The 16,086-nt window shown below is 48.7% G+C and overlaps 2 protein-coding genes across 3 annotated transcripts in view; one reads left to right on the top strand and one right to left on the bottom strand.

Annotated features, from left to right (window-relative positions):
- Positions 1-1,216: 1,216 nt before the first annotated feature.
- Positions 1,217-7,035, bottom strand: LOC310694733 (relaxin-3 receptor 2-like). The gene is made up of 2 exons (XM_083478126.1): positions 5,267-7,035; positions 1,217-4,206 (listed from the first exon to the last, which is right to left on the bottom strand). Exon 2 carries the CDS (start codon positions 3,399-3,401, stop codon positions 2,061-2,063), a length of 1,341 nt encoding a protein of 446 aa, XP_083334252.1. The 5' UTR covers positions 3,402-4,206; positions 5,267-7,035; the 3' UTR covers positions 1,217-2,060.
- Positions 7,036-7,695: 660 nt separating this feature from the next.
- Positions 7,696-16,086, top strand: part of ANKRD35 (ankyrin repeat domain 35) — a 30,122-nt gene continuing 21,731 nt past the window's right edge. The window contains exons 1-2 of one of the 2 annotated variants that reach the window (XM_083478095.1): positions 7,696-8,667; positions 15,595-15,725. In XM_083478095.1, the coding sequence (XP_083334221.1) occupies positions 8,629-8,667; positions 15,595-15,725 (170 nt within the window). In that variant the 5' untranslated portion in view covers positions 7,696-8,628. Of the gene's footprint in view, positions 8,668-15,594; positions 15,730-16,086 lie in introns of both variants that reach the window. The other variant, XM_083478096.1, reaches the window with a different exon arrangement.

Genomic DNA, 16,086 nt, shown 5'->3' with positions numbered 1-16,086 from the left:
ATGCCCAAAGCTGGACCAGTGGCCTCTCACTCAACAGAAGATAGAAACTTATATATGTATTTTAAACTTAGACCTTCCCCTTGTTTCTAAATCTCACCACAGCTTGCCCGGGACTCACTGGGAGAGAGGACTTGGAAAACATCCAACTCGGGACCTTAGCTCCGCTGTCTTTCAAATGGAATTTTAGGGTTGTTGTGAGAGGTGAACATGGGAAGCAGCCTTATACCCAGTCAGTCCATCTAGCTTAGCATTGCCTACACTGACCGGCAGCAGCTCTCTGGAATTACAGACAGGATCTCTCCCAGTCGTACCTGGAAATGCCAGCAGGGACTGAACCTGGGACCTTCTGCATGCCAAGCAGCTGCTCTCCTGCTGAGCTGTGGCCCTTGGCCAGGGTGAAGTCAGGGCTCTTTCCATGGGACCAAATTAATGATTAACGGTGATAAAGAAAGGAAGAAGCTGCTTTGGAAATTAAAGCCGCTGAGGGGAATGTGGAAGAAACACTTAAAGCTCTGAACCTGCTTTCTTGGGTGTAAGTTCTGTTGTGGGCTTGTTTCCAGGTAAATCTACCTGGGATCTGCCTCCAGGAGATAACTGAAGTCAGGAGGGAGGGGAGGGACGCCATTTGAGTATAATTGGTTCACTCCAGACAAGTTTAGCAGCATTCAATGGGCCTACACTGGAGTAAAGAAGCCCCCCGCCCCCCGACTTGGAAGGGGTGTGTCAACTGTTCACCACAAAACCCTCTCAGCGATAAATGGAATAAATGGGTTTTTTTAATTGATGGGAATAATTGAAATATACATTGTGAGGGAAAACTTTATAGCTGGCTGTTTCCCCAGTGTCAATGACACACACACACACCCGACCCAGCTGCTAGTCAGGGAAATGTTTGGGTACCTCAACTGGGCCTGTGTTTTTCTCTCCACAGCTCCACAGGAGTGTCAAGTGCCATTTAGATCAGGGAAATAGTGCAGTGGAAAGGGTTAAACAGCCCCCTCCCAGCTGCCACTCCTTAGGCCCCATCTGGCTTGAAATGACAACAATTTTAAAAGTCAGGACCTCTGATCACAGATTCCCCACATCCAGTTTTACTGCCCATGGTGGGAAGCATTATAATATTGTTGCCCGTCACCCCAATTTCTGAGCAGTGAGAGATTCTAGGGGTTCCAGGTTTTGTGTTTCCTTTGGAAATGAGGCACAGAAGAGACTGTGGTGTCTTCAGAATATATGGTTTATTTACACATATACAGCCTGAGCCTAGATGGAGGGGATCACAAGACCCGAAAAGGGTCTTGTTTCTCCCATAGCCGCAACCTTGGCTTCATACAGAAATCAAACATTGCACTCAAACATTTCTTTGACTCCATCTTGCTGCTTTCCTTTTAGGTCACATCACTGCAACTCAACTCTAAACTCAGGCTTTGGCCTAACAATTTCCAAGCTGCTGTCTCACACAGACACCCTTTGTTTCTCTAAATGGCCCATCACCCAGGCTATCAACTCATCACAGAAAACTAGCCTGGCTTATATTTTAACAGGGGTTAGAAGGATCTCTGACATTCAGCTTACTTCCTCCCCTTGCAAACTCATAAGAATCTCTTTGGCCAATTTCTGGCATGAAATGCTACAGAATGAGGAATTTGACATAACTTATCTGGCCATAGATGATGACCCCGGGGGGGGGGGGATCTCAAGGTATCTTTCTGACCTCCATTTCTCATGATTAGTTCTAAGCAGGTAGGTGCAGGGGCTCAATCCTGCCTAACTATCATAGAAGTCCTTTCTTTTAACCACAGATGCATAGTAGCAAGAAACGCCCTCTGCATATGGTCAAGGGAGCTCATAGGTGCCAAGGCTGAGCACTGGCCACAGATCCTGGGGGGGGGGGGGTGTCAGTTCTGGAGACCCCCAGCTCAAAGAAGCCCCCTCTAGTTCTATGATAACAAAACTTTTCTGTCAGGTCAGAAAATGATCACGAACCGGTTTTCCTCGGTATCCAGGAATCTTTGCCCCGGGGTCCTTCAGTAATTCAAGTGTTTCCTCCAACTTGCAGAGGGTCACATGAGCATTTCTACCCCAGGGATCAACTCCACTTCGGTGACTGCGTTTGGCTCCTTGGCTCTCGGCTCCAAGATGGTGGAGAGGGTAGAGTCTTCCTTCTCTTCACTGTGAGAGATCTTGCTGGGGTTCCGAGACGGGCTATGGGGCAGAGCTACCAACACGCCGTCCTCCCAAGTCTTGCGGGAGGAAAAGTACTGGTAGGAAGAAGCCGCAGAAGACAGCCTCTGGAAGATCTCCTTTGTGGCTTCCCGGAACTCCTGGCGCATCAAGCAGTATAGGACAGGATTCAGGCAACTGCTGCTGTGAGCCAAGCAGGTAGCCAGGGGGAAGATGTAATTGTGGAGGAAGTAAAAGGCGTCCCCCCGGGACACCACTTCGAATTGGACCAGAGCCCCCCAAAGAGTGATTGCCTGTTTGGGGAGCCAGCAGACAAAGAAACATCCGACCACCAACTGGACGGTGGTGGCAACCTGGTTCTGCCGGTTCAGATTGCTGCCTTGGATTTGGTGGGCCTTGAGGAGCTTCAGGAGGAGGAGGTAAGAGGTCAGGATGACCACCAGGGGGACCACGAAGGTGAACACTACCTTCTGGAGGTGGTAGACGCCCAAGAGACGAGTGGTGGGGAACTTGTAGAAGCACAGTTTCATGCCGCCGTATTCCACCACTTTTGTGTAGATTGGTACAGGCACGGTGGCCACCAGAGCCAAGGCCCAGAGAGCCACAGTGATGCATTGAGCCACGCGGGAGGTCATCCTCGACCCGTCCTTGAGGGCCGAAGCCACGGACCAGTAGCGCGTGACACTCATGGCGGTCAGCAAGAACACGTTGCCGTGGACACTGAGGGTGGTGAGGGAGGGGACAGCCTTGCACATGGCCTGCCCAAAGGGCCACTTGTAGTCCAAGGCGATCTCTGTGGCCCAGAAGGGAAGCGTCAAAGAGAGCTGGAAGTCAGCCACTGCTAAGCCAAAGACGAAAATGTTGATGACCGGGGTGGGCCTGCCCTTGTGGGTCCAGATCAAGTACATCACGAGCCCATTCCCCAGGAGTCCTACTGAGCACACCACCGAATAGATGAAAGCGATGAACATTTGCAAGCCAAACGAGATGTCTGGCGATGAGGTCAAGGCACTGCCATCCCCCACGAGGTCGAAACCTCCCGTCAACGACCAGTTCCCAATTCTGGGATCCGCGAGGCTGCTGTTCTGCTCAGGCTCCCGGAGTCCGCTTGCCTGCATCTTTGAGATTGGCTGAAATCCTGCGTTGCAGCCGTGGCTGGGACCCTTGCGCCGGTCAGGCGTGGCACGTGCTGCTTCTCTCACGGCTGGAGAAAACGTCATCCGTCAAAACCTGCCGAAAACTCTGACTGATTGCCATGGCTTGTTTGCATAGCCAGAGCAGAAAGGAGCCGGCCGTCGAATCCTCCTAGGCTGCGAAGGTTGGTTTGCGCAGCGGGGAAGCTTGCAAAGTAGCCTTGAAGAACCCAAAGTCCATTCTTCCAGAGCCTCCCGGACTCAGGAGACGAAGAGAGCAAGTGGTTGAGGTCCCAGGTCCTTCAGTCTTCCCCTTTGAGAAACAGGGGACTTCACTGGCATCAATGCCTGTCTCTCCCCGAGTCCAGGCTGGTGTCTGTCCCTTCCTTCCTTGGGGAAATGAGAAAAAAGGATTAATTGGCAGAGCTGAGAATGTTCTAACCACGCCTTGTGTGATGGTGGACAGCCCCTCATTTAGATGGGGTGGGGCAGGGTTTCTCTTGGAGGAGGAGGAGGGCGGGGAGTAGAAAGTCCTGGCCTCTCTTCACGTGGGGTTGTTTGAACTCTTTGCTCGGTTATTTATCTTCTCTGGCACACCAAGCTTTATTTGTGATGCAGACCAGCAGCAGACGCAGAGGGAACTTTGAGTCAGGCCTGACGTGGCTGGCAGGACCCTGGACAAGAAGCAATGCATTCTGGGAAACCTCTGCTGCTCTTATCGAAGGGGCTTTGCAGAGAGACCGCTTCCCAAGGAGAAAGGAGAAAGCTGCATTATCCCTCAGCCCTGCTTGGATGCTGGGGGGGGGGGGGGGGGCTTGCAACAAAATCGCCTGAGAGAAGAATGGGCCTAGCTGAGTCTCTGCAGAGGGCCTCTGGGCTACCACTGAGTAGCCTCAGTTTCCCTCACACATGTGAGATATTCACAAGCTGACTTAGACTCGCCACTTCTGGGGGTGGGCGTTAATCAAAATTTAAGCCCGGTGTTGTTTCTGGTGGTTAAGAGCATATTCTAATGGAACAAGGAGACTTGTCATTGGGTCTGCCTACCAAGGCTTTTGTGTAGCTGTGAGTAGGAGGAATTGTGTCAGGCGAAGCTTTCATTGCCTCTCATACAGGGAAGAGATGAGAACTGCACTGAAGACACCGTCAAATGTGGTGTTGTAGTTAAAGTATTGGACTAGGACCTAGGAAAGTCCAGGGTTCAAGTGCCCTTGAGCTCAGTCACTGCCTCTCAGCCTAACCTACCTCACAGGGTTGTTGTGGGGATTAAATGAGGAGGGGGAGACTAATGTACACCATCTTGGAACCCTTACAATCTTAGCAAAAAGCTAAGATGGGTGGATTTGGGAGCATTTGATAAGCAAAGGGCTGGAGTCCTAGAAACGCTTCCTCCAGCCACCCAAGTTGGGTGTTAGCAGGGAACTGATTCACCATTTTCTTTGCGACATTTAGCTCTGCTGAAAGAATTGCCTCTGGCTGTGATGCTCCTGACAGATAATTTGCCGCAGACGCCTCCAGTGCATTCCAGCCAGGAGGAGATGGTGCTTTTGTGCTTGTTTCGGAGGGCGGGCTGTGCATATGCCACAACTGAAACTGCAGCATGTGGATAGACTTCCAGAGAAGCCCCCATAGCTTAAAAAAAAAGAAGTAAAGAAAACCAAGTTCCTAGTCCCTATGGTGAAGAGCAAGGCATGCTTGAAAAATGCATTGGAGAAGCGTTTTCATAACATTCAAGCATCCAAGGGGTACCTGAATGAAGTTGTCTGTCATTAAGTGGGGAGAAAGAGAGCCCTGCTTTCAGGGAAGACTTTAGCATATGCACCACCGGGGTGCAAAGATCCGCCCTGCGCCCCCAAATTTAGTTTAGCCTCCAATTAATTTTTATTATGCTTATGTCAGACACCACACTTGCGCCTTATCTCTTGTTTACAAAAGAAGGGAGAAAAAATAACCATTTTTTTTATTTGTTCATTTAGCGCCGCCATTATGAATGACAAGCGCCGCCGCTGGCACAGCGCGGGGCATCTTTGGTAAATGAGCATACAAAGTCGAAAGTCCTTTAGGGAAACAGTAGGTATACATTTCAGTAATACCTAGATATATATGTATTTTGTTTTTCTAGCTTGATCAAAATTATTTATGATTTCATAACAGGTAGATAGTTAAGAGCTTAGGCAGCTTCAGCAGTGGGCGTCTGGCATCCCCCAGAATTTGGTGCCCGGGTGCCCTGCACCCCTTGCACCCCCGGGTAAAGACGGCCCTGCCTGCATTGCTCATTGCCTCACCCCACAATGCAAAATAAACACATATATTTAGATGCATACTGCCTGGCTTTTGAGAACTCGGCACAGAATTTGCCAAAGCTTTAGACCAGGGGTAGTCAACCTTTTTATACCCACCGCCCACTCATGCATCTTTCTTGATGGTAAAATTTCCTTACTGTCCACCAGTGCTCGATGGAAGGAGGAGTCAGCTTGTGCCATAGAACCCCCTACCGCCCACCTAGAATCCTGAAACACCCCCTAGTGGGCGGTAGGGACCAAGCTCACAACCCCTGCTTTAGACAATTGCAACCTGCAACAGAATGTTGCAGCATATCCTCCTCCTAGCCGGAGTGCTAGGTCTCAGCCAGCCAATCAGAGGACTCCGCTCTTCCCTCTCCCTTGCCTTCCCCCTGCCTGTGGCTACTGAGTGTGCTCCATCCTCATTGGATTGTTCTGGGGTAAGGAGTTGTTGTCCCCTAAGTGTTGTGTTAAAAACTTCTTGAAACCTCAGCGTTCCCCCAGGCCCTCGTGGAGGCAATGGACCTGAAGACTAACCCCATTACTTACTGGTTTGTCCAATGGATGTGTGTGTGTGTCATCACTGGTCCCCCTTATGCTTATTGGCTATTCCAAGGCTAGCCAGTTTGGTGTCTGCCAGATGTTTTGGATTACTATGCCCAGACCATTCAGCGAAGACGGAGGCACTTTTAGTGGGTCGTTCCCTAGACCGGACGTATAGGGTATGGCCTGCTCTTGGTGGGTGTTGCACTCTCTCTGAGGAGCAGGCATGTAGCTTGGGGGCTTTAAGTTGGACTGCTTGATGCTTTGTATATGTGGCTGCCTTTGAAGGCGGTTCAGAAAATCCAGCAGCATTCAGTTGCCAGATTGTTGACTGGAGCAGGGCAGTCTGAACATATAACATCAGCCTTGGAACAACTGCACGGGCTAATAATTTGTTTCTGGGCTCAGTTTGAAGTGCTGGTTTTGACCTATAAAGCCTTGTGTGGCTCAAGATCTCAAGGACCACCTCTCCGCATGCGAACCAACCTGGATCCTATGATCATCATCTCCATGTGCCCCTTCCTTGAGAGAACCATAGGGTGGCAACACGAGGACAGGGTCTTATCAGTGGTGACCTCCCCCCAACTTGTGGGATGCTCTCTCCTGGAAGGCATACTTGGCATTGCCTTTATCTGTTTTTAGGACTCAGGCTGAAACTTTTATATTCAAGCAAATTTTTGGCCCTTAATTTCATGGCCTCTTTTAGTAGGGTGGGATCAGGAAGTCCTGATCCATTTATCTACATAGCTGTGCTTTTATATTTTTATTATATGTTCTTTTGCTGTAAGTCATTTTGGGTCACTCTGAGAGAGAAGCCGCTAACTAATGTAACAAACACAGAAATCAGTGGCCAGACCTGTTTGATTTCTGCCTGCTATATTTCTGTTACAGGAAACTATCCTGTAATGGGACGCGGGTGGCGCTGTGGGTAAATCCTCAGTGCCTAGGGCTTGCCGATCACATGGTCGGCGGTTCGAATCCCCGCGGCAGGGTGAGCTCCCGTCTGCGGTCCCAGCTCCTGCCCACCTAGCAGTTCGAAAGCACCCCTAAAGTGCAAGTAGATAAATAGGTACCGCTTTCTAGCGGGAAGGTAAACGGCGTTTCCATGTGCTGCGCTGGTGCCGGCTCGCCAGAGCAGCTTCGTCACGCTGGCCACGTGTCCCGGAAGTGTCTCCGGACAGCGCTGGCCCCCGGCCTCTTAAGTGAGATGGGCGCACAACCCTAGAGTCGGACACGACTGGCCCGTACGGGCAGGGGTACCTTTATCCTGTAATAGAAATATAGCAGGCAGAAATCCAACAGGTTTGGCCATTCAGGTGCTCAGCTCAGGAAAAGAAACTTGGAGATTCTACTTTCCAGGATTTGGCTTCAGAAATCGTTATTCCTGCTAGGATTTGTCTCTGTGGGAGGAGGCATTATTGGTTTGCTTTGTTCTTGTTTTATTATGTATGTTGAACTTGTATTTTTACGCTGTGAACTGCCCTGAGATCTACGGATGAACGATGGTGTACACATTTAATTAATTAATTAATTAATTAATTAATAATACAATGTGAAGGAACTGTACCAGTCAAAAGAAATAGTGTCTCTGATCATGGGCAGATGGAACATGTTTGGGATTAGCAGGCTGAGTTTTCATCTAAAGGTCTGGTTCCCTGACAGGCCCGGCACCTGTCTTTTAAGAAACCGAGTGAAAAATTGAGACAGTGATAGGAAGTAGGGAAATAGGTCTGTAAATACAGGTAGAGAACATCAACACACAGTGAAAATGAGCAGGATTTTGGACTAGGGTGGAGAAGGCCCAAATTCCAACACTTCAGCTTAGCCGCAAGGCTCGTTGGCGGCCTTAGGCCACGCACTATTCTCTCAGCCTCCTTTGCAGGGTTGTTGTGCGAACGGAAGCGGAGCTGGGTGGGAAACTCATTGACGCAGCTGAGCTCCTTGGAGCAAGGGTGGCTTCTATCATTTGTGAGTTGCCCACAGGTAAACAAGCTATCATTGAAGGGCTCCGGCTTTTGCCTCTTTGGTGACGGAACGTGAGAAGAAAAAAAAATCACCCATCATTTCGAGGGAGAGGGCGGGGCGGGAACCTCTGTCCTTTTAAAGTCAGGAGACAAGCGAGATTAGCAAAGAGCGTCTCTCTCTCTCAGGCAAGTCCAGACCTGGGACTGTGAAACAGGTGTGCTGGGGGTGGGCACCAAGGTTTTGTGCGGTGAGGCCTGCGGGCCGACAGGGCTTTGCTTGCAAACGCTCCCTGGACGCCGCCAGACACCTCTTTGGGCTCCAACAGCCAGCCAGGAGCTTCTCTGGGGCTCCAGCTCCATGGATGTCTCTGCTGGTTCCTCCTTTTCTCATCCAGGCCAGACGCCTGGGCTGAGCAGACGGACTCCTCTCCTCCTGACCACGGGCCTCTTCTCGGAGATGGTTTGAATGTGGTTCATCTCACTCGTGTTTGGAGACGGCAGAAAGCAGGAGCAGCTGCTGCAGCAATGAAGAAGATGTTCTCCTGTTCCAGCAATCAAGTGGCGGTGAGTTCCGAGCGCTGCTCGGTTATTAATCTCCGTTTCCGATAGCTTGCAAGTGGCTCTCCTTTTGGAAATAAAAGTTTGTGTGGAATAGGCAGGTGGCAAAACAAAGAGCACTCCTGAGCATGGGCAGAGTGCGTTTCCTTTAAGACTATCATGGAACAAACACCCACCCCGCATGCACATGTGGTTCAGCAACAAGACGTAAGGAAAATGGCCATGTGTCCAACTTGCCCTCCATTTCAGTGAATCCTCCATTTGAAGGTCTGTCCAGGCCAAGTCTGGCTTGAAGAACCTTAGAAAAGAAGAGCAGGTAGTTGTGGTGCTTGTTAGCAGCACCTGGAGAACAGCAGCCTGAGTAGGCAAGCATACAGATCACGGAGTACAGCCTTTCCCACTGTTTAGTTATTATTACATTTATAACCCATCTCTCCTTCAAGGAGTTCAAGGTGGTGTACATAGTTATTTTCCTCCCCATGTAATCCTCACAACAACCCTGTGAGGTCGGTTAGGCTGAGAGACAGTGGCTGGCCCAAGGTCACCCAATGAGCTTCATGGCCAAATAGGAATTTGAACCTTGGTCTCCCAGATCATAGTCCAACACCCTATCCACTAAACCACACTGGTACTATGGGATATTGCATTTCTTTTAATTATCTCTATATTTATATAGTCATTATCTATATCTGCATTGCTATGCATACAAATTAACCCATTTGAATGTTATGCCAAATGGCGGCTTCTCTTGACCTCTTTTTGCAGCAGGGGCATAAGCTGCCGCCACCCTAGCTGTAAGTTTCGCCAACCCAGAGGCTAGTTTCTGTGGGGCAGCGTTTGTCGATTGACAATGCAAGCCTTTGGGTGAACCAGTGGGAGACTGTGGGGTTAACTGACTGACTTAATTAAACTCAATATTTTGAATTGGTTTTTGAGTAAAAGCACAACTAACTGCTACTATTTTGAATTTTATTGTGTTGTTATCTTCCATAGTGGGTCATGCAAATAATGCTTTTGATAGGGTAGGGTGGTAGGCATTGGAGATGAGTTTATGGAACAAAGGGGTGCCCCTGCGCCCCCCCAAAAAGGTTTGATCTAGAAGGTCCAGATTGGGTAAGCCACCAGCCTCTGCCCTCTTTCCAAGTCTAGAATAATGACAGAATCATGCAGAGATGGGAAGAGAAAGGATCAAGGTGCAAGTCTGTCTGAGCCTGGGATTGTGCAGGCAGCATGCAAGATTCAGCCTGGCAGGACCCGGCTGCCAATTGTAGCACAGACTCTCTGGGAGGGTCTGCTCTCCTCAGCTCCCCTCTCCCAATTAACCTCCATCTCCAAGGCTCAGTGATGGAAGGGAGTGCCGAGGAAGGAAAAGAGCTGGGCATTCAGGGTCTAGGATGCTCCTGACCTCACAGCTCTAGACACGAGTTGCGTGTGCAAACCAGTTTCTCCCGCTGAGGCACCAGTGTCCTTCAGGACAAACCAGTGGCAACCTCTCTCAAAAACTACTTGGCCAGTCTCCTTTTATTGTTTCCAGGGATATCAGCAGAGGACAGGGGCGTCTGGTTTGTGGAGCCAATAACTCCTGGCTGCATAAACAGGCCGTGCATTTAATAACATAACAACGTGCAACGTGTGGGTGGCTGTTTCCAATAAAGCAGTGTCACACTTTTCTTGTTCATTTAAAAAGAGGCTCCATTCAGGTTGCCAACGTTTTAATCAATTCCTGTTCCTTAAAGGGCCACTTGGCCTGATGGTGATATTACTATAATAATAGGTAATTGTGTCTGTCTCCATGCGACAAATAATAATAATAAAACTTTACTGGGTGGTTTATCCTGATTAAGTTGTGCTTGTACCTTTAAGAGCAAGCATGTCTGCTTTTGTAGTTCTTCCTGGTCAGTTGGCAACCTTACTTCACAGAGGCCTGAGCTATCTTTCAGGGCAAACCATTGCTCTTGTCTGTGCAGAACATTGGGGATATATGACGGCAAGTCGTTTCTCCAGATTCCTAGGAGCAGGCTGGAGATAGGTGATACATGAAAGGCACTCTGCTCATGATCAGAGACACTGTTCTTCATTCCATAGGATCTTGATCTGAGTCCTTGTGCCAGTGTGGTGTTGTGGATAGAGAGAGCGTCAGACTAGGACCTGAGAGACCAGGGTTCAAATCCTCACTTGGCCATGGAGCTCGCTCGGTGACTTTGAGCCAGTCACACTTTCTCTCAGACTAACCCACCTCACAGGGTTGTTTTTGGGGAATAAATGAGAAGGGGCAGAAGCAGCTAAGCCACCTTGAGCTCCTTTGAGGGAGAAAAGGTAGCTTATAAATGCAACCAACCAACCAACCAACCAACCAACCATTCAATCAATCAATCAATCAATCAATCAATAACAAGTCCCAGCTCAGATGGGGCCACGATGGAAAGGCTGACACACACACACTCAGCTCAAAGCAAAGCATGGCCAACTGGAAGTCTCAGCACGAATTCCTTTCTTGACATGAGGCTTTGCTCAGTCTTGCTCCATCCTGCCTTTGGGGTGTATCCACTCCTGGGGACGACTTGCGTTTAGCATGAAATTGGCCCTGAGCAAAGTGACTTCAAGGCCTGACAAACAGGCCTGGTCATGGCAGCTTATCTACTGCTCTGACGTCAGCTCTCTGGGCTGATCTTGTTCTTTGCATGGGGAGACAAAATAAAATCGGGTGATCATCAGCCCTGCGAAGGCACATTCCTTCACTTTTTGACATCTGCACATCTTACCAAAATTTTATTATTGAAACCAAGGGACCTGTCCAATGACTTAGACAGCAGAGACTGAGGGGTTCAAGGAGACTACAAAGTCTTCTCTCAGAACATCTTTATCCTGGATCCCAAATGGGCACCAACTGCTTGTGTTTTTTGATCACGACGGAGAGCTCTCTACACATGCTCAGGAATCCTTTGGTTGCCCAAATTGCATTTCCTGCTTATGGTTCCTAGAATTTACGATATCCGTTATGAAATGTCGGTGCATGCTAACATTTCTCTAGAGGAAAATATCTTATAATTTCACCCTGAATAGCAGTGGCCTGATTCTAAAGAGGACCTGGCTCCTGTGCCTTTAAGAGAGCTGGGGAGAAGGCAGAATTTAAGCCAGTGCAGATTCTCTGTCTGCCCCACAGCTGCCTGAAATGACAAGCAACCCCAATCTAAAACCTTCACTTCTCCAGTAGGTACATCACCCTAGCCTTTCTCTGTATCTGCCTTATGCTCGCCAATGCATTTTCTTTGTTCTTGCAAGGCTCCCATACCTCAAACAGCAGGTGGGTATTTCTGTGGGGATGCAGAACAGCTGGGGTAAGTTCTCAGGCACCTTACAGCTTACCAAGAGCAGTTGTGGTGCAATGGTTAGAGTACTGGGAGACTTGGGTTCAAACCCCCACTCAGCCACAAAACTTTACTAGGTGACTTTGGGCTAGCTGCTTCCTCTCAGCTTCACGGGGTTGTTGTGAAGACAAGAGCAGGGGGAGCTCTGCATGCTATCCTGATTCCCCTGGAGCAGTGGTGGCCAAACTCGGCCCTCCAGATGTTTTGGGACTACAAGTCCCATCATCCCTAGCTAACAGAACCAGTGGTCAGGGATGATGGGAATTGTAGTTCCAAAACATCTGGAGGGCCGAGTTTGGCCACCACTGCCCTGGAGGAAATGGCAGGTTGAAAGCAAATGCATAGGAGCTATAGTGGAGAAAATGACTTAGAAATTGAGGGAAATCTTTTAACAAGCACTAGAGCCCTTTAAGCACTTTTTATATGATTTGGCATTCTTTAATTATATATGCAACAGAGCCATCATTTTCAAGGCAAGCCTCACCACTAGCCTGCCAAATCTGGAAGTAGACTTGATCAAAATCAGATAGCCCTGGTATTCTTTAATTTGCTATTTCATCATTCTAGGGGCCTGTTGTATGCTTTTGTTTTTCCTCTTTTAATTTTCACCTGTTCTTATAACTCTTCTCCCTGTTTTATATTCATTATAAAATGAAAGTAAAACTTTACAAAAGAGAGAGAGAGAGAAAGCAAATCTATTAATAGTCATAATTGTCCAACGAAAGCACGCTTCCCCCTTGCCTTTCTGGGAATGGAGAGAACTGAGAGTGAAAGGTCCCAGCTGTATCTTGTAGGAGGACTGTGTTTTCCCAGCGTAATTAGAACTTAAGCAACAGCGGGGTGTGTGGCCCTTGTGAAATGTTGCCCTCCGCAAACTCTGGGTGTGTTGCTCCGTCAGCAACGGCATTCAGAACCGGATTGTCTCCAAGCACATTCTTTGCCCATCTTCACAGAGCTGCTGAAACAGATCTGCTTAAAATAAAAATCCCGAGACTGAAGGGACAAGTGAACCTTTTAACCAAAAGCACGACACCCCACAACCCCAAAAGAAAGCCTTAATTTCTTTTCTTTGGCTTGACTTCCTGCCTGGGCAGCTGCAGGGCTTCGCCTTTTACATATATATGGATTCTCCTTCATTGGAGAATGGCGTTCTGTCCGGGATTCTTTAGCTGCGATTCCTGCGTTGCAGGGGGTTAGACTAGATGGCCCTTGGGGGTCCCTGCCAACTTTGCAATTCAGTTATCTTTGGCAGTATGGGAAGGGGCTCGATCCCCAATCTCCCTCTCTTCTACCTTTAGGGGTGTGTGTGGGTGTGTGTGTGGGTGTGATTGAACCCCTTTTAAGTTTTGCCGGACTGGAGCCCTGTTTTCCTCGGAAAGAAATGAGCTAGAGGCTGCCTGTGAATGTCTAGATCTCTAGATCCATCTCAACAAAGGCTATATTTGCACTGCTGCCTGAATCCCTGTTGCCTCCTGTACAGCTTCACGCCACCCTTTTTGTTTGAGACCTGCGCTTTCCCAAGGCAACTTATTCCAGGGCAATTAACTACAGTATATATTTTCCGGGAAATTTGCCAAGCCGCTTGGAGGCAGTGTGTGATGTTGCAAAAAGAATGGCTGTCATGGGAGAAAGGAGAATGGCCGTCGGCCACCTGTCCTGTGTGGGATGGAGCCAGGCGATGAAATAGAAATAACATTTTCCACATTCCGCATTCCAGCTTTGAGGCTCTTTCCTCTTTTATTACTGGCTTGAATGGCAGTTGCTAAGCAACGTGGAGCCCATGGCTCTCCCTAGATCTTCCTCTAGATCAGAAGGGATCTCCTGTCTTCCCTGATTACTAGAAATTTTTGGAGGGTATTCTTCCTGACAATCATCATCATCATCATCATCTATCACTGCATGGTATACCTTATGCCTTTAATGTAGCCATTTCCATTCATTCTCCTTAAACATAGAATTGTAGAGTTGGAAGGGATCCCCAAAGGTCACCAAACTAGATCCCTGTAATGCAGGAATCACAGCTATAATCCCAGATCACCCAACCTCTCTTAAAGAAAACCTCCAGTGAAGGAGAAACTACCAACTTCCAAGGGCTCTTACCGTCAGAAAGTTCTTCCTCAAGTTCAGAAAGTTCTTCCTCAATGTTTTTGTATTTCCCCAGATAACATTCATTAACTTAAAAGTGCAAGTTGTCATCAGAGGAAACGTTTTGATTAAGACATTTGCTTCAAGTTTAACTGGCTTAAGAATAATTCCCGATTTTCAGGGAATTGTAATGCTGTTGAGATGGGAACATGGTCGAGAAATCACAGGTCCTATCTCTCCACTGAACAACAGTTTCAAGGATTGTTTAGGAGAAGGTTGATAAGCAGGTGTTATACAACTGGTAGTCAGGATTAAGAGGTCAGATTCCCTATCATTCTTAGAGCAGCCCTCCTGAAATCAGGACGACAGTGATTTTAATGTGTCTACTCTTGAGTATGACTAATGTTGGCTTATACAGTCATACCTTGGTGCTCGAACAGAATGCGTTCTGGGAGTCCATTCGACTCCCGGAACCATTTGAAAACCAAGGCGTGGCTTCCAATTGGCTGGAGAAACGTCCAGCAGCCAATTGGAAGCTGCGGAAGCCCCATCAGGTGTTCGGCTTCCAAAAATCGTTCAAAAACCAGAACACTCACTTCCGGGTTTTGGTTGTTTGGGAGCTGATTTGTTTGGGAGCCAAGGTGTTTGAGACCTGTTTAGACCGTGGCAGCCAGTTCCCAACTAGGACTGGGCTTGGTACTTGCCTTATAAAAGCTTTCTACTCTGACGCTCCTGCCCCCTGGACTGAATTCTGAGAAAATGGTCAAAACTTTAATTTTTTTAACCTTTATAAATCAAGCTGCTCCCACACTACAGAATGCATTCTCTTTTTACAGTGGTACCTTGGGTTACAGACACTTCGGGTTACAAACTCCGCTAACCAGGAAGTGGTTGCTCCAGGTTAAGAACTTTGCCCCAGGATAAGAATGGAAATCGCGTGCCAGCAGCACAGCGGCAGCAGGAGGCCCCCTTAGCGAACAGGTTAAGAACCGTTTCAGGTTAAGAACAGACCACTGGAACAAATTAAGTTCTTAACCCGAGGTACCACTGTATTTATATTTTAGTAATGCGGTGCTATGGCTTTTCATTTGTAAAGGCGGTGGCATAGCGTGGGGGGTGCAGGGGGGGCCGGCCGCACCGGGCGCAACATCTGGGGGTTAGGGTTAGGGGGCGCAAATCCATGGGTTAGGGGGCGCATATTACTTGCCTTGCCCCAGGTGCTGACAACCCACACTACGCCACTGTGTAACGGGTTATAAATTGATGAGCTGTGGTTCCTGCATCGTGGTGGATTGGACTAGATGATCCTTGGGGTCCGTACAGTTCTGTGATTTGATTCCAGTTCTCCAGAATGGCCAACATCTGTGCTTGCTTTCACCCTTGCTCATTTCAGGGGAGCAGGTCTCTCTTCTGGCACAGAACAGCCCCATGGTAAGCCTCCGACACTAAATGGCCGCTTTCCTTATCTCATGATAACTAGGTAGAGAGCTGGAACAAGCATGACCAGAAGCTTTTTGACGCTGTCGAGAAAGGCGACGTGGGGCGCGTATCCGTCCTCGCTTCCAAGAAGACAGCCAAAGCCACCAAACTGAATGCCCTGGGGCAATCTGCGTACGTAAGTTTTCCATGCCCCATAATCCCCCTTGTTTGCAGGCTCTGCAAAGGACAAGGTGGTCTCTTGGGTAGGGTTGCCAGGTCAGGAGCATCCCAGACCCTGAGATTTCAGGGCCCAAACCTTGAGACCTAGGGGCAGCTCCTGGTGATGTCACAGGGCATATAGCCCTGGTAGTTTTTCCCCTGCGCTCCCCCCTACCACTGTGCCCTGGAGACGGAGGTTAATTGGGAGGGGTGGAAGGAGGTGATCTGGAGGAGAAATTAGGTGGCTGGCCTTCTGCAACATTTACGTCCTGAATTTGCACTGTACTTATATCTTTAGCACATGCAAATTTGTTTCTGTGGGCTAATAAGCACA

Source organism: Podarcis liolepis (assembly GCF_965112155.1).
Source record: "Podarcis liolepis genome assembly, chromosome: 15".
Lineage (NCBI taxonomy): Eukaryota > Metazoa > Chordata > Lepidosauria > Squamata > Lacertidae > Podarcis > Podarcis liolepis.
Note: the sequence above shows the minus strand (reverse complement) of the source record. Positions and strands in the feature narration are given on the sequence as shown.

Bases quoted from the DNA above. Each gene is read 5' to 3' on its own strand.
- LOC310694733 (XM_083478126.1), bottom strand. From the start codon at position 3,401: ATGACGTTTTCTCCAGCCGTGAGAGAAGCAGCACGTGCCACGCCTGAC.